General features: G+C 35.9%; 2 protein-coding genes across 6 annotated transcripts in view; one reads left to right on the top strand and one right to left on the bottom strand.

Moving 5' to 3' along the window:
* Positions 1 to 18,473, bottom strand: part of LOC117216634 (basement membrane-specific heparan sulfate proteoglycan core protein-like) — a 175,815-nt gene that overhangs the window by 125,054 nt on the left and 32,288 nt on the right. The window lies entirely within an intron of this gene.
* Positions 8,900 to 14,812, top strand: LOC117216633. Its single transcript, XM_033463508.1, has 6 exons — positions 8,900 to 9,039; positions 11,135 to 11,391; positions 11,599 to 11,862; positions 12,546 to 12,679; positions 12,762 to 12,927; positions 13,424 to 14,812. The coding sequence occupies exons 2-6, from the start codon at positions 11,137 to 11,139 to the stop codon at positions 13,820 to 13,822; spliced, it is 1,218 nt and encodes a 405-aa protein (XP_033319399.1). The 5' UTR covers positions 8,900 to 9,039; positions 11,135 to 11,136; the 3' UTR covers positions 13,823 to 14,812.

Raw genomic sequence — 18,473 nt, 5'->3', positions numbered from 1 at the left:
ATACCTCTCTATCAGTCAATATATTTATCAGCTTGTCAATCATTGTATTAACGTCAAATAACTTGAATTACAAATCCTTTTATCACTTTCTAAATACTGCGAGAGAAGGTGAAACTTCGAACGTTTGAACCTTGATTTGTATGGCCATGAGCTGTGGAAAGAGGAGGGCAACATATTCGAGGATGCCATAAGTCATGTACTTTGTGGCACGTAAGAACAGTTCGAAATAACAGCATTTGAATTTGATGGATATGTAAAAATTCGAGTAAATGAAAATGGAAATGCAAAGTTAACGATGAAATAATATTTAGAAGCGGTGCTTGTCTATTTACCGTATTTTCATGGAATCGGCAAAGTATACATTTAGAAACGACAATTTTATTTGATTTTGGACACAACACCAATTTCTTCAACCTCTCTACGATATAAAAAATATTGTTGCTTGTAATATTAAAATATTGAAAATATTGAAATATTGTTCGTTTTAACAATTACACCTTTGGCTACACCTAGTAGAACCTTCCCTATTTTATCTATATCACATTAATATACTTCTTTTCAGTCACAAAGTGTGTCACAAAGTCTATCATAAAGTCTTTTTTCCTGTAGTCCTCGATTAGAGTACATCTTGTTGAAACTAAGCAAGTGAAACTTTTAAACGATACCGTACATATACAAACGCTATCGATATCATATCTGAGAAACGAAATCCTTATTACCCTTTTATCCCACGTTTGTCTTTATTTAATACCGAGCAAGAACATCGAAAAGAATGTAAGTCCCTTTTCCCTATTCTACCTGGCACGTTCGCAGCATCGATCGACCCTCTGTTTCTCTTGCAAATCCGCTCTCTTTCTCTCTCTAGCCATAAAAGCGATAAAAGCGTCTCTTTTCTACGAAGTTCGAACTACAATTGGTAAAAGTCGGCCTGGCTGGGGGTAACCTTTCTCGTCTCGTCGTACAATTGTCTCGAACGGCAAGCAAACGGAGTACGGTTTCGAAGGAGCAGAGGATCGGCCAGGGAATAAACGAAGAAGACTCGAAAGGGATGTCTGCGCGAACGGGATGAACACGTAGGACCTCGGGTGGTAGAAAATGTAACGACTTTATTCAAGCCAAGTGCTTGCAATCGCGTCGCGCGTTTCGCGACGACTTAGCGGCAGCTTTTATTGATATTCGAACTCGATATTCGAACATACCGGGCGATTACGAGCCTTCCAGCAGCGTCTCAGGATCACGTTCGATGACCGCGATAACAGTAAACGTTTATTCTTACGCAGTTATCCAGCGCGTGCTGGTAAAGAAAGAGTTACAAAATACTCTTCCAAACGTGGCGCATGCCGGTATTACGCCTGCATCCAATAAGAATTGATGCTCCTTTCACCGGTTCCTGGTAATATCATAGCTGGATGTTCCTGGAAAACGATCCTTCTGGGTACGGTTTCTTTTTATCCTCGCTAATGAATTCCTCGTTACTTCGTGGAAAAAGACAAGCGATAGTTGTTATACAACTGGGACCGGTATATTTGTGGCACGACACTTTTTGTTGAATTTTTTTTAATAATGTGTGGATAATGTATAGTTTGAAATATCGCATGATCACATGTAATTTTGTAATTTAGCCTCTTTCGTAGCACTACATGCAAAAGTCATTGTAATTAATCAGAGTTTTTTATATTAACACATTGATATAATTATTAATAATATTTATCCATAGTGTTAATATTTGTTCTACTTTTCTGCGTTATTTGCTGGGCCTTCTTGATAATTCGTTGATTCTTATTCGTGTCTATCCTCGTTCTTTTTCTCTCTTACGCATCTCATACGCATATGCATTTGCTTTTTGTTTCGTTTCTTTATCTTCTTCTTTCTTTTGCCCTTTTATTCTTCCGTCAGTTACGTTAATCTGTTATATCAAAGGGTTTACCCTTATAAATAACAAATAAATAAATGAATGAATGAATAAGGAAGCAGAAAAGTAAACGAATAATATAGTGACGAGTACACAACATACTCACAAGCCTATTACAGATAAAAGTATATCTACAGCGAAAAATAAAGAAGCCTAGTAAAAGCAAAAAATCTAGATAATATATCCAGATAATAGTGTCTAAATAATGTGTATTTTAATAGCCGCATTATCATAAGGACTCGTTATGCTTATTGAAATATTTTCAAGTCATCTCGAGTGATCAAACGTCTAATCTTAAAATTTTGTCCGTTTTATGATGATAATGTGTCAATGAAATTATGGCTCGATCCGACTTGATAATTATATAGGCTAAGAGACATACATGGTTAACAAATTTACATGCTACGATGACTCTCCTCTTTTTTTACTTTCGAGTCGTATTGAATAATCAAATATTAAATGTCTATATGTTGGAGATGTTTACGTATGTATCTTTTGATTCAATTGGAAGTTCCTGATAACGTATACACTCCGAGATTGACAATGTTAAGATAAAATGTGTCGGCTACCCCTTTTTTCACAGCAGCATTCTCAACTTATTTCGAATAATCAGATATCAAACGATATCGTTAAAGTTAAAGATATCATAAAAGATTATTTTTTCTCTATAATAATACCAAGCCGTTTGCATTAATCTCTCGATTTCACAATATTATAAGAATAAAATTCCACTTATCAAAGCTTCAGGGTGTTATAGAAATCGCATCGTATATTCCGCGCCGGTTTAAAGCATCATTCGGCGACCATACGACGATATCGATAAAACGGAGAGGTTGTAAATTCACTTCGTATATAGCGATATAATTTTTCATTGCGCAACGGTCCGATAATTTAGCGCGGCGTTCGTATCATACTGTGACCAATGTTGAGGCGTTTTTTCTCATTGCCTGGTTAATATAGCAACTTGGACCAACGCCACGTAGCACGCCACGCTGAATCATTCATCAAAATCGATGAAATTAAAGATACTGAGGTCGATTAATAACGTTAAACGTATCGATGTCGAGGAAATTTTGAAATTATTTTTTTTTGAGAATCGGGGTTATTCAGTGGTTCGTAAAAGTATTTCAATCTGTAAAATGCTAATGAAATTTCAAAATATTTTATATTGCTACGTACATGTTCATGACAATTTGTTATAAATGATCGAACATTTATGAATTCCAATATATTGCGAAAGAACGTTTGATTTCGATAAAAAAAAAAAAAGAAAAAAAAACTGTTTAACGAGCTGATGCGAGTTTTTTCTTGAGTAATAATAATAATATCAACTTTTTCTTCATTATCTGTAATGAATGGATTAGTCGAATGCCATACGTCAAACGCAGCTGTAATCAGCACTCTAAAGACTTCGATTATGACCACCGCAAATATTCATTTGATTGCAGTTTCCTGTTTTAGTAAACCCTCTCAAGGTTAAACAGAAGAGACTTGCAATGTATGTAAATTACGATGTATGTCTATCAATATGGCACAAGCTCAAGGCCGAATCGACGCAAGTAACGTAGCGCCTTCTCACGATGTACGTATATTACATAATGAGGATGTTTCATGTTTATTCCTTTATATGAACCGAAGGCAACATAGAGCCTAACTATATACTCGCGTCCAGGAATATTCCTACGAATTTGCATTTAAGCGCAAATATTGAATTTTCAAGATGTTCATATCATGTGACTACAATCTAACTCCCGATAAGGCCTAAAGTCAATATTTTCTTTGAAGCGTCGTCACATTCTGTCGTTAAAGTTGTCACGATTAATATGTGCATCGAGGAAAAAATTGATGATAAGTTAGAATGTGTCGCGGAGTGAAACATGTAGTGTAATTTTAGATTTTTAATTATGAAAATAGATATAATCTTCTTAAATACGAGTCTTCATTCAACGATGCATTGATCACTTTAATTATTGCTATGGCTTTCGCCGGTTGTATGATTTCATTTTTACTAATATTTAAGAGGGCATTCTCCTGTAAATGTTGCAAAATTTAAGACAGTTTCAATTATTTGTTCCTTGGTTTTATCTCGCCTGCAATGAACACGTGTTTAGAAATCGTATCTCGCTGACGTAGGTGATCAAGGCTGTCGAGTAGATTGAAACAAAGTCAAGAAGATTCTTAATCAGTATGTTTATCGTTATCGTCTATATCAAACTGAATAATTTGTTTTATTTTTATGATGAGTTTCTCGTACTTTCTTTTATCGAATTAATTACCGAAAAAAGAACGAAATCTCGGAATTTGCAATTGGAACATTCGCCGTTTTGCCAATATTCAACATAAATCATTTATTTTAATTCAGACAATAACGACAAGTATACTGACTGGGAATCTTCTTGATCTTTTTGTTCCAGTCCACCCTGAAAATTCATTGAAATCAAAAGAATTCTTAAAAATCGTTAAATTATGTAACGTCCACAGAAGAACGCTGCCGCAACATTCTTTTCTGCAGAAGACCTGAATACGTGTACATTATTGAAACATGTACGAAAATCGTCTTCATGAAAGCTTCCGAATTATTTTTTCGTGGATTTAAAAAACTTTTCTTTGAATCCGAACCATTGTGCTGTTCCCATATGAAAAACCACAGTCACGCAAAAGTAAAATTTGTCACTCGGTTTAAGGAGAAGGATAAAACTAACTGTAACGATCTATTTTTTAAACTATGCACGTGTTAAAGTGTCTACAATAAGAATAATATACTGTATTATTGAGAAACAAAAGAACAATGTTCCATGCGGCATATGATCCAATATTTCGTCGGTTATCGTCGATAGTAATTGGAATTTTCGACGACCACGTCAGGATCGACACGATTCGCGGCAAGCGATCGTTGAATAATGTAATTGAAAACTAGTGGACGGCTCTATTTAATCGGCTCATGTAAATAAATCGGCCGGATTGTGATTGGTACGTGCTAGAATTCTAGAATTACGCGCAGCTGTATAATTTTGGTCACGCGCCTGTTTCGCGATTCAGGCCAATCGAATACATTTGGTATTGCCCTTATCGGCGTTTCCTTCAGAACGATTAAAATGGACAAGGATGAAGAACAGTATGCGAGATCGTATACTCCGCTCGGAGATGCGTATTGAGCCATGTGCCGTGAATGCAATCGCTTCCTATCCCAAGATTATGCATAAAAGTGGCTATAAAATTCCATTGCATACGTTCCTTTATCGCGTCGTTTCACTCTGTTTCACCAATAATAATTGAATGATCGTAGTTCCCCGATTTGTCGTCACGTGTTAACAAATTGAGTCTGATAGTGGCCACAGGCTGCACTTGTAACAGAACCAATCTCGTCCCACCTCTCACAACTTCAAGATTCTTTTTTAAACTGTTAACCAGGAAAGACAAATTAATTCATCATTTGACTACTTATTTTTTCGCGTGAAGGTCTTTTATCCTTTTACGTATAGCTTCATTTCTATTTCCAAACGAAGCCATGACAAGGAGACCAGGGAATTTATTGAATTAAAAGAACTACTTATAAAGCCTTCTTTGCCTGTGATATTCGTTTGCGTGCGTTAAGACTGATTTCACTAAATTTGATTTACTTTTGCTATTAGAACTTTCGTTACCAATCATAGGAATTTAAGGTTTACGTACGTGCTGGTTAACAGATTAATCGATAGGTTAATTTTACATGTTGTTTTTACATTACTTTTATTATCAACGTTATGTAATTGCTCTATCAATCCGAATGTTCCTCTTGTCAGTTACACTTTCAGAGATAAAAAAAATAAACAATAGGTTACGCAGAAATCCAAACATGGAATTTGTGAGCGATTGCAGAAAATATGTGAAGCTTCCTTCACATATGAAAAAATCACCGATCACGCGATAAAAATTAAATAGTTTCATATAGTCATTCGCTATTACGAAACCGTACAATGCTATCCATGACGATGATAATGGAGGCAGCGACTTGTATAGTCGCCGCGATCCCTACGGTCAGATGAGGGGGATTTCATAACAGCGCCAATTGACTTCCTTCAACCTCAACACAATAAACGTGTTTGTCGGTTACGTAAACGCTTCAAGTTCGCGTGGGAGTGTCGCTTTGGTAACACTGACACTGCCTCCAATGGAGACCAGGCAACCAATGTTAATCAACGTCGTCTCTATGATCAACAATTCCGCCAGTTGAATTTTATTCTTCGTTATGTAAATTCTTTTATGTATAAGCCACTCAGAAGCCACGTCGATTAACTCCAAAAAAATAGAACAGTAAAGAATTCATCGTTTTACGAATATCGTTCGTTGAAAAGCTTGAGATTTATGATTATTTATGCTACCGTCTTGCTAAGCGTTTTTTTTTTAGCAAGTATACTGAGCACTTTTTTGCATTTGTGGAGATTTATTAATGGCACAGAAATTTAGGTACAGAATTAGGTACAAGATATGAAAAGATATATCAAACATCCAAAGATAAAATAAGTTTTTATTTGGAATTCATTTGTTTGCTTGTGTTTGCACGCTAAAGAGATAAATTGGAGTAAAAATTCGCAGTTTAACGATAAATAATCTTCTGGATGTGTTACGGATTGTAAATAGCTTAAGTGATTATACATATTGCAGTATAGCGTTGTTACAAGGAACATTTTAAAACTTTATTAGCATGCAATGAGCAGTTTCATTAGCGTTACGATTATCGTGATTGCATGAGTAAAATTTGAAACGAATATGAAAATGTCCATGAGAAATTACCAAAATATTATTAAAATAAAATAGAATATTTCAACAGTCGATTATTCATCGTATTATTAAACCTGAATATTTAATAAGACAATGTTTAATGACACTATTTACATAGACGTTTAGAGTATCAGTTGATAATTTTATGCGTAAGACGCGTGAACTGTATGTTTTATTCATGCTAGTTTTCTTATCTAGTACATCCATAATATTGGCAATAAATGTCTTATAAATATCGTATACATTTGCAAATTTTACCAACGAAATTGCAATTAAGGAATTAAGAAAATCTAACAAGTTAATCATATAACCAAAGCCTTCCTACACGATAATTTATTAATCAATAATATCAGTAAATTGACAAGTTACAAGTTGTTGATCAGAGGTCAGTTTTTCACAATTTTATGATTTTTTGGTCAAAGAAGATGATCACGTAGTTTATAAACTATAATTTATTAGGTAAAAATTGACTTGTAACATTTCACTTATTTTATTACAATACTTGTTAATTATACACAAGAATACTTCTTAATATTTGTAACTTGTAATCTGTAACTAATAAAATTTCATTAATAATATTAATCTCGTTATGCGCGACAAGGCTCAGGTAATGCAATTTGCAATTTATAAAAAGTGCTACTTGATAAATTCAACGTAAGAAGTCGACTGAATAATTAGCTGCGTGATGGTTTAAATTAATAGCCATAGGTGCAGCGGCTGCGTGACGAGCTGTATCAATCTCCGTTTAATTTCTTCGCAGTGGATGGATAATCGCGCACTGAATGAACACTACGAATGAGGTGTTTCCAGACGCTGAAAACAACGCGCATTTTATCGTTTGCTCTAATCGAACTCCCCCCATCAAAATCGAGGAAACAATACGATAGAGGCATCCCTATAAGGATGACTTCTGCACTATCTTATCATGACGTGTGCCATCGTGAATCCTCCCATCGATGCATTAAAACTCAGTACACTGAATTCTATTGTTATTTCGCAACACTCTTTTCGTAATGAACCATAATAATACCAGCATAAATTACGGAAATAAAGAAATCTCTTGTCTGCTGATACACGTAAATCCCGATCCACGTTTAGACTTATATATTTTTTTTTTATTTAGTTGTTTATATTCACAATTTGTCCAATTTGGACATTTGGTAGAATTTTTTAGCTGTTTGATTATCATGTGGGTGGCTACTCCCAGCGGGATACCAGACTTATTTTTCAATCGAAAATACAAAAATAGATAAAATGCACATAACGTAGAATGATATGCGAAACATCTAAAATAGAATATTAAAAAGTCTTTTTTTTTATATCTTCTTTATTTTTTATACCTTCTCCGTCTATCGAACTGCGATCGACCCGCTCATCAATATTTATGACATCTAACAGGTAGTATTTCCGCCTAGATTCTATATTTTTAATTATACGAATAAAAATATGAATTTGCATAAATTTCCGCGGTCCGTTCATTATGCTCGTTATTAGTTATCGACGCTGATTCACGAAAATATTCGAATATTTATCACAGATATATAGAAGATATATATAATATAATATATAAGATATATATAATATATAATATATAAGATATATATATATATATTGTAACATGTGATTAATATTAATAATTTTGTTAGTAAAATGTAAAACCAATCTGAAAATGTATACAGAAGTTATCAGACGTTTATTGTAAAAGTGTACAACATGAACAACATGAATGTTGAACGTATAGCAATTTACCAAATTATTTATACACTTTCCTTGGACGATTTTTTATGAATATAGGCATTACGTGCATTTATCAATGCAATCCTGATCATCGTACCTCGTTACAGTAATGTTAAACATGTTTCGTATGTAATGCATCGAAAGAAAGTTTTTATGAGTGTTCGAATATTTTCGTCAGCCTAAGTCTGCATCTTGTTCATATCAAAATAATTTGCTCCAGATACATCTTGCCTACGCTAGAACATAAAGGTTAACTGTCAGAGGCATCCGAGATAAGAGTCCAGTTAGAAGCTGAAGAAGTGATACGCTTCTCAAATATTTAGAAAATTGTGATTATCTCCAAGTTATCCGAAACAATGATTTTTCAAACAGCACTGAATCCGAAGTGGCCATGCTATTCGTCGAGCACATCTTACTCCGCTTAATTGTTATCAGACAGTTTTCATGATAGATGACGTTCACGATCCGGGCAAATTCTGATTGGAGCATAAATAATGTGCGATTGGCCGTATAAAACCTGACACGTCTATTCCGCGTAGCTCACTCCGTATCAGACCTTCACGGAGGCAAAGTAAAGTGATTATAGTTTCGTGTACGCGCCTTAAATCATTTGCTTCAATCTCTCGCAGGTTAGTGTCCGATGATAACCTACATTTTTCGTGGTTTCTTCTTTCGTTACGTTCTATCGTGTTGTATTTTGGTAAAGTAACGCGCGAGATTCATCAGTGCAAGGTATTACAAAAAGATTTACGAAAAACGAGTGAAACTAGTGAAACAGGTACGAGCGAAAGCAATCGTGTTTGCTTTTTTACGACTCTTGTGCTCTTCCAGTTTGTTTAATTCACATCACTCTCGAGTTTCTTATTCCGATTGCGTAGAATATCTGGCATGCAAAATATACACAGTGTACGATATAGTGGAAAATCAACGAATGACATTAAACGACGAAGAATGCAAAATTTGGCAAAACTACCGAAGGTTCAGATAATGTCAAAGTAATATGATGGCATTTGTGAGCAAACGGAAGGAATAAAAACAGTTCTAACGTGTTCAATGGAATTTTAAAACGAAAAGAATTTATTTCCGTTCTAATTGCGTGATTAATGTTTATGTATCACAGCCTGTCGACAGCTTCATCAAACCGAAACTACTAAATAAATTATTAACATATATTAAGACGACATATATTAACATATATTAACATATATTTAACGATCATAAGTGAGCATCAAGCTTTCTTAATTTTGTCGAATTGTGAAACTATTTTCTGAAAATATTTTATGCTGTGGGCTGTTTACGGAACGGTTGTGAGTCATCGCTAGTATAAGACATCGTTTTATATTTATATATGTACAGTGCCGAGAATAGTTATAGACTCAAATACATTCTCTACGTCATTTCAATTCAATCTTTTCAATTCAATATTTTCAAGAAATCATTGATCACGTCTGGATATGTTAAATGAAATTAATTTTGTAAAGGACACATTGTACGCTACAGGATATCAGGAGATGTTATATATATATATGACTGTGACTGTTTGTACAACATATATATATAACATCTATATAAATATATATATATATATTTATATACAGTGTTGTAAATAATAACAGACTCAAATACATTTTCTGCGTTATGTATGTATATGTTCGAACTAGAAAAAAAGTAAGAACCTGATTTCTAAAAGAGGAACGTCATAATCGTTTGCCCTCGATTTCTTCGTTCCTCTCCGCGAGAATAATCAACCGTGCGATTCATACTAAGTGCCCTCGCGTGATCTAAAAAGCGTTCGATAACCTCGAATAGTGGCACAGTTATTTTCAATCCTTTTCAGTTAATCGATATCAAAACGAAATTCTATCGATATACGCAACGAATTATGTACTTTTCCAAACGTTCTCTCTTATCTTCCACTTCGACTTTCGCACCAGCACATTCCACGTGATCGTTGAAACTTTAGTTAAATACACTTAGTTAAAATCCTCTGTATCCATGGCCATTAAAAAGTTCCGTGTACACTATTCGACTTCTGATTTAAATCTCTCGAAACGTTCGCGAACTTGCTGGTACAAAAGTTTCTCGTTTTTCGCGAATGTTGATCGTGGCCAAAGACAAAAAAAAAAAAGATTAAAAAATGGTAAAAAGAGAAGAAATGAAAAAAAGGAACGCATTCTTTTGTTCGCGTTCCAGAGAGACCGGTCGTAAATTTCCTTAAAATACCACGATTCGATCGTGTTCGATGGAACCTTCGGCAGTGAAACGTGCTGCATCGCGCTGAAACCGCCGAAAGGGGAAAGCAGGAGGCGGGATGAAAAGGAGACGCCTCGTTCCATTACGTTTCTAATTGAAACAGCGATCTCGAACGCGAGAAACGATCCCTGTGAATATCGAGGCTCGAAGAGGAAATCGTCGAGTCGAAAGGGAGTACGAATCGAAGAAAGAGAGGCGAATGTAAATATATATGCATATATTATATATTATTATATATATGCATATATATATGTATATATTTATATGCATATAAAGAGAGGAAAAACAGATGAGAAGGTTAAAAAGAGTGGAAAGGAAAGGGAGATGAAAAGAAAATGAAAGGAAACCGCGATATCGTAAATCTGGCCATGAGCAATAAGTTACTATAATGGATCGTTTCCGTGTTTCCTGACGCTCCACCAAGAACAATGATTCGCCGATGAAATTCTGCAATTCCGATTCCAATTTCAGAAATGGCCCACGAGACCCTGACATGGCTGAACGCCGATTTCGCCGAGAGGGTCCTACGATTCGCCGAGCTCGACAGTACCATCAATGTGACCGATATAATTTCGAAACCTGCGACTGCCGTAGGTGACAACTACGCTAGTGATCTAGTTAGAGTGGTGGCGGAGTTCACGCGAAATGAGGGCAAAACTAAGGTGAAAGAAAAAAAGTCGCTTTTGTTCAAGTTCGAGCCGATAGCCGAGGGACCAAGGAAAGAAATGGTAAATACTTACAAATGTAAATTTTTCAAAGATACTTTCCTAAGTAACCGAACAATAAGCTTTCTAATGTAAAAAACTATCTTTACGATCTTTTAATTATTAAAAATGGTAGAGTGTGTGTGGAAAGGTTGTACTTATAAAGAACGTGGATAGGCGACTTCAGATCTTATATTATCTCACGACAGATATTTCTGAACGTTTTCTAAGATCATGGACATACAAATCTTCGACTTTGAAATCTTCATGATGACAAATACACTGCGAAAGATGAACAAATTGTTAGGCAATCGTTTAAGTGCGCAAGCTTATTACATAAGAATGGAACGACCGATGTGTTTGATACTGGAAGATCTGGCTCCACTAGGATTTCGTATGGCCAATCGTCAACTTGGTCTCGATATGGATCATTGTAAACTGGCTGTTCAAGGATTGGCGAGATTCCACGCTGCATCGGTCGCCTTATGCGAGAAGGTAATGATTATGTCGAATGATAAATTTCAATTTCTAAATCGTAATTAGCTACGAATGTTTATGCATGTTAGTATCTTGTTTGTGAATACGATTAAAAGAATATGATATTGGCAGAAAATTGTATCATCTATCAAATATGACAAAGGGGTATCGTAATTTCTATATTTTTACATTTTTGCATCTTTATTCCCATGGACGCATAAAGATTTGCAATTTGATCGTCATATTTACTATTAATCTTTTCAATACTCACTAAAGTAACATAGTTAGAAAGCCATGATTTGATTATTTATATGTATCTATACGTTTCATGTATATTTCAATTTGTCTTATTGTTCTTATATTAATCTTTAAATCACATCTGACTGCTACATGAAACAATTTTTCGAACCACGACTACTTAAGGCTACATCACAGTGTGAAAGGTACTTCTCTTATAATTTGATTTTCAATTACACACCAAACAGGTCATTATAGTCAATAGTAAAATTTGTATAAAATATCTTTCCATTAGGCCCAGATACCAACAAGCTAAAAATGTATTTTTTATCAGCTGCAATATTGACTAAGCAGTAAAATGGTTAAGCAAATTAATTTTTCTTAATACTAATTAATATTGATATTGAAAAAATAGCAATTAAGAGAAACTGTGCTAAATACTTCGATAATCTGTGCTTCCGTAGGAACCAAAACAAAAAAACTTATATTGGAGAGGAATGTTTCATGAAGCAAGTACAATGGACATAGTGAAATTCTTTAAAATCTCGTGCACCTCTCTTGCAAATGCAATGGAAAGCTGGCCACAAAATGGAAAAAGGTGAAACTAATAAAAACACGTAATTATTATACTATTGGAAATGAATCGATGACGACGTGTCGAAAGTTCCTGATGTCTCCAGGTACGCGGAGAAAGTTAAAAACTTCTCTGAGAAAATGTTTGAAAAGGGCTTGGAGTCAATGAAACGCAAGGACGATGAGTTCAACGTCATTAACCACGGTGACGCATGGACGAACAACATGATGTTCCGATACGACAAAAACGACAAACCTATCGATCACATCTTTGTAAGTAACTACACATACCTTTTAATACATATTTTAAATACATTATCATCATTTCACGTTACGCACTATGTATTCGGTTATTCAATTCGACGATTCAATTCAACACAGTGAGATTACTAATTATTATTAACACTTTCCATTACATAATAATCGTGTTGCATAACGTACTACGTTGAATTAATTCGACAACACGGTATTACTAAACATTTATTTTAACGCGAGAGGCCGAGAAGCAGCGAATCGAAAGATCCTGATTTCACGTTGGTGGAAGACGCTGCATTATGAATAATGCAATAAATCCCATTCGATCGCGTTTAGGTACATTCCCCACCTGTCCCGTGGAGACGAGGGCCTACGGGCACAAACTCTCGACTACGATGATTTCCTAAACACGAACCCTCGCATGCTTCTTTCGTTCCTCGTCGCGTTGCACAGATTTCATTTCCAATTCAATTCGTACCGGCTCACATCGATCGAAATTCGATCGACATTGCAGGTGGATTTCCAAATCCCTGTCTACACTTCACCGGCAATCGACCTGCTCTACTTCCTCAACACTAGCGTCAACGAGGAAATTTCCAACAACGGTACCGATTCTCTAGTCGAAGAGTATCAGCGAACTTTGGTTGCCACCATGAAGCAAATCGGTTGCAAAACGCAACCGCCTACTTTAAAGGAAATAAAGAAGTACATAAGCGAACGACTCGTATACGGGATGATATCATCGATGAACACGTTGCCGTTCGCTTTGGTTGCTAAAAAGGATGCGCAGAGTTTGGACAGCTTGCTGGAAAATATGGACAATTATCATCATCCTGGATACAATAACCCGCTGTTCCAACGGATATTGTTGAAACGATTAGAGACATTCGAAGCAGCAGGCTTATTAGATTAACATATAAAGTCTAAACTAGGATTTTGATTATATACAACTACGACGACCATTTTCGGTGAAATATTTTTTACAAATGTTTTTTACCGTAGGGAATTTTTTAATATAGAAGTATTTGAGTATATTAAAAGTATCTCATTTAGTTTGTTATTGAAGTTTCATATTTCGCGAATGTTTTAATTAGAATTATGCATTATCTCTGTTTAAATTTGATAATTAGTCGTATGTACGTACATATGTATACGTTGTGCGCTGTTGATGGAAGCAATGAGAGAAGAAAGGGAGAAAGTAGAGACGAGCTTTAAACTGAAAAAAATTTCCATTAATTTTCTAATTAATTATATGGTACGTGAATTCTTTTATATAGCATGCCCTTCTTGATTTTTATTCTGCGTCAGGTTCTCGTTGCTGCCATTACGCATCAACTTGGCTGTCGAAATTCTCCGTTATTTTCGTTTGACGGTACTAGACCGCAGAAGGTTGGGCAGGAAAGGGTTAGCTAACTGCATATTGTATTTGGGTATTACGTTGTTGGTTGTGGAATCGCGGTTTGTTGTAAATTATAGTCATTCCGACGCTGTAACGAGCTTACAATGGTACTCGTTTGTCATTATTTAGTTGAATTTCAACATTATCGTTACAAGGCTCATGAAACCAAAGTTCAACGTCTTTCGTAGGCAACGTAAGATAAGATTGGTCGGTTTAACGACCAGTAATTCAATTTACGAAATATTTTTTAGTCCACCAGTCGATAGTACAAATTCAGCAATACAGTATCATAAGTTTCGTCGAGTGTAATATAATTAACATGGTATTAAACTAGATGTTAAATACTTCAAACTCGTGCAATCGATAGCGAAAACTAAGGCAAAACGATTATTTTTGTTTTTCGTGTTGTCTAATTGTCAACGTAGCAAGTAACGAATCAATCACTTTATACTTAGTATATTATCAACACTGACATTGTTTCTCTTTGACTACGACAAAAAAAAAGAAACAAATAACGAATAAAATAAATGAATAGTATCCACCTTGCTCATTCATCGTTATATTTTATTTGTTTCAAAAGAAAGAAAAAAAAAACAAACAAGAAAGGGAATGAAAAGGAAGAAAGCAATAACTTTGCCCTGATTTAACATATGAGATAAGCCCTCAATGAACTTTGTCCCTTTTTTCATTCTCCTTTGTATTATTCACGCTGTCATTGAAACAGTCATTGTGTCACACACGTAAATCTTCCCTTGACTGCAGCGGGGAAAGATTTAGGAGCGAATTGCACTTTCGCGACGTGCAAACGAAACGCGTCGTGGTGTTTTGAATAAATGTCCGTGTCACGTTTCCTCGCGTATACCGTATGACCGTTTCGGTGCGGACAAAGAGAAGCCTGGACGATGAAATTGCTGTTGAACATGCGTTGCACACCGCGCATACCTATTTTATGGATTAATTGCACTTTCAGAGCGGTGCCGCGGGACTGACGGGCAAATCTACGGACGAACACGGGAACGGAAACTCAGATGAAAAAAATACGCGGTACATTTTCGTGGTATGAGGAAAATCGTTTCCAATTTTCCCTGAAATTCTTCCGTCTAACACGATAAAGCTTCCTGTTTCATACGTACGAAAGATTAGTCGGTTTACGCTTGACAAAACGCGCCATGATCACCCCTGATGTTCATTTAGTTGTGAAAAATTTTTAAGCAAATTTATATTGAATGGAACTTAGATATATTTGTTTTAATTATTGACTTATATATATAATTATATTATTGAATTATATATATAATTATTTAATTATATATTTTTGTCACATGCGGCACAATCTGTGCGCGTATTATATGCACGCAGAATAATAATAATTAAAAAAAAAATATTCGAAATAACGCACTTGTTATAACATTTCCAGGATGACGTTCTCTATCTGGATTTCATTTTTTAACACGATGAAATGAATTTGCATAAGCGAAGGTTTAATAATCTCGTTTGCAAATATTTTTCAACCGGATACAAATCTAAAGAAAGGGAGGCGAGATCGATTCGAGCGCGATATCTATGTAAATTATTCTCGAAAAAATTATTTCCTCCATGACAACGTGAAAATAAATGTTTGATACGAGCATATTAAAAACGGCCGATCGGAATATTTGAAAGGCGTAATTAAACATCGGCGTAAAATAACAATGGAATATGAATAATAATTATGCGACGGCGACAAGATTCGAGTACAAAAATTGCAATCTATTACACGAAAATTATTCCTGCACTTGCTCTTTCTCCTTCTCGCTTTATCTCTCCCTCTCTCTCTCTCTCTCTCGCCTTTATCTTCCCATAATTTCAATATTTGTGTCGCTGGAAAATTAACGGACAATTAAATTCGATACACAGTATCGTTGAAATAACACGCGTGCTCAGACTGTTATTCGGATGAAACACGTATATTGATTCCATGTACAGATACGCGATACACTTGCCAAAGCAGCTTGGTAACGAGCTGGATTCAAAGGATGATTTGTACAAATCACAGCCGTTTGTACGTCGCAATGGCAAATCACTTATTTCAAACGCGAACGTCTACTCTGAGGGAGAATTGTTGTGTGAGAATTCGTAGAATTGTTCAACGAGCCAGCCACACAATGATTCGGCAATTCCGGCAATATCAAAGCAATTTCTCCGCTCGCTTCGCCAACCCGCCAATACTTATGTAATAATAATTACTGAAAGTACTTTCTGCTTTCTTTGATACGGATCAGTTATTAATATCGATTCAGTTCTCGTCAATAGATAAATCTTTTAAACCCCAAGTTTCATAGCAATAGCCGTCGTCTCTCTCTCCCTCTTTCCTTTATCTTCGACCGAGATTCACGGAGAGATTATCGGAAAGCAGAACGGTCGAACCTCGTGAATTCTCTGGCCGATTTCGATGATTTATCTACCCGGGGTCATCGACCTCTTTGCGTTGATCGAGTGCGGTCAGAGATATTACTGCGGACCGTGTGAAAACGCATAGATTCCGTGAACACCGCGGCAGGCATCATGGAGAACGCGATTAACTCTGAAAGCTAATTAATATCTTCGAAGCCCGGGACACGCGTTTCGCCTTTCAATTAAATCGAACTTGTGTGTTTGTCCGTGAGCATATTTATGCATGCGCGTGTACGTGACGCGAAACAAACGATCAAATTAATCACCAGGCGATTGCTATCTCCGATACCTACACCGAGATGAACTGCCATTAATCGGATCTTGCGTGCCTGGCGCCACGAATCCCAATCTCTTCTTCTTCGTAACACAAAGCTGTTTCGTTAGCCGAGTATTATAAAAATGAAAGAAAGAAATTTCCAATATTATCGATGACTATCCGTGTCGTACTATCCACTGCTAAGATCTCGCCTACAATTTTACCATTATCACCGTGCCACGCAAATGCAATACACTCGCTTTTCGGATGTTTGGTCTGATAATTATATTTACGTTTCATTGGTTCCGTAATATCTCAACTGCATTATCTACATATGACGAATATAAATATGAATTTATCTATGATAGAATATGAATAACTTTCGAATAAATCGAGATAGACGTGTTTTATTTGCGTATGTTTCCTTCCTTTCCGCTTTCTTTTCTATATCTAGCGTTATCCGGAAAACTGCTTAGTTTCGATGAAATAGAATAGAAACAGGGGGAGGGTAAAATTCCAAGAAACAACGTCGAGACATCTTCGTTATCTCATTTCCACAAATTCTGAGCGTTTCGTAAAATTTCCATCTCTGACGAAGGGGCAGATATTTTTTCGTTCCGAGCCGACGGTGTAATTAAGAGTGAGCTTTCATTTTCAGAGACGAAATTGGCCGGGAAGACAAATTTTCCACGCAGGATGCCTATCGCGGTTAATTTTGTGTACGAGTATCTCAGCAACAGGAGTGGAATCATTTCTACGAAGACAAATATCGTCGGCAACAATCGATGGAAAGCCTTGAAGACGAGTTGGTGCTTGCTATAGGCCGCGGCGATATCGACGAGACGGTAGACATATCGTCCAATAGAGTAAGTAATAGGCAATTTCGATAACAAATAAGTTGCTACGGTAATATCATTAGTCAATGTCCTTTCGCCTTGCTATGCATTGATAAAATGACACCCGCGACCGCGATCAGTCATGTCTCTCATCGCGGTTCTGCCTCGTAAAACCTGAAATCTCGCTGAGGAAATTTTATTAGCCGCTTTGCCATGAATTAATTTCCATCACAAATCACCGCACGATGAATTGATAGTCGAGCAATTCATAATACACCGCGGCACACGGTACTGCATTGTAATAATTTTTTTCTTTCTAATGTTTCTTCTCAAACATCGTTTGAACATTGAAAAATAAAAAAGAAAAAAAAAGAAAAATAGAAAACGGAGATTCTACTCGTATCGCTTGGGTTGTTTCCGAGAACTCCTCCAAGGGCAACATTTCTAGATTTTAAAAAGTACAAAGCTCAAATGTAGAATCACAAAAAAACTTGCTTCTCTCGCGAAAGTTCGTCGTTTAATCCTTCCATTTGGAAAATCCGCGAGGGCCAATGAAGCAAAAAATTACGAGAAAGCAAGAAAAAAGGAAAAAGCAGGTCTGTATGGAAGATAGGGATGAAATGGAAAGCGGGGAAGGAGG

This window comes from Bombus bifarius, unplaced genomic scaffold, assembly GCF_011952205.1.
Source record: "Bombus bifarius isolate JDL3187 unplaced genomic scaffold, Bbif_JDL3187 scf7180000010271, whole genome shotgun sequence".
Lineage (NCBI taxonomy): Eukaryota > Metazoa > Arthropoda > Insecta > Hymenoptera > Apidae > Bombus > Bombus bifarius.
This window is presented reverse-complemented; position numbering and strand designations above follow the sequence as displayed.

What these genes read in the sequence shown, in the direction of transcription:
- LOC117216633 (XM_033463508.1), top strand. Translation starts at nt 11,137, where the DNA reads ATGGCCCACGAGACCCTGACATGGCTGAACGCCGATTTCGCCGAGAGG. An exon ending in CGGTCGCCTTATGCGAGAAG is followed by an intron (nt 11,863 to 12,545) that starts GTAATGATTATG and finishes GTGCTTCCGTAG; the next exon opens with GAACCAAAACAAAAAAACTT. An exon ending in TGGCCACAAAATGGAAAAAG is followed by an intron (nt 12,680 to 12,761) that starts GTGAAACTAATA and finishes TGATGTCTCCAG; the next exon opens with GTACGCGGAGAAAGTTAAAA.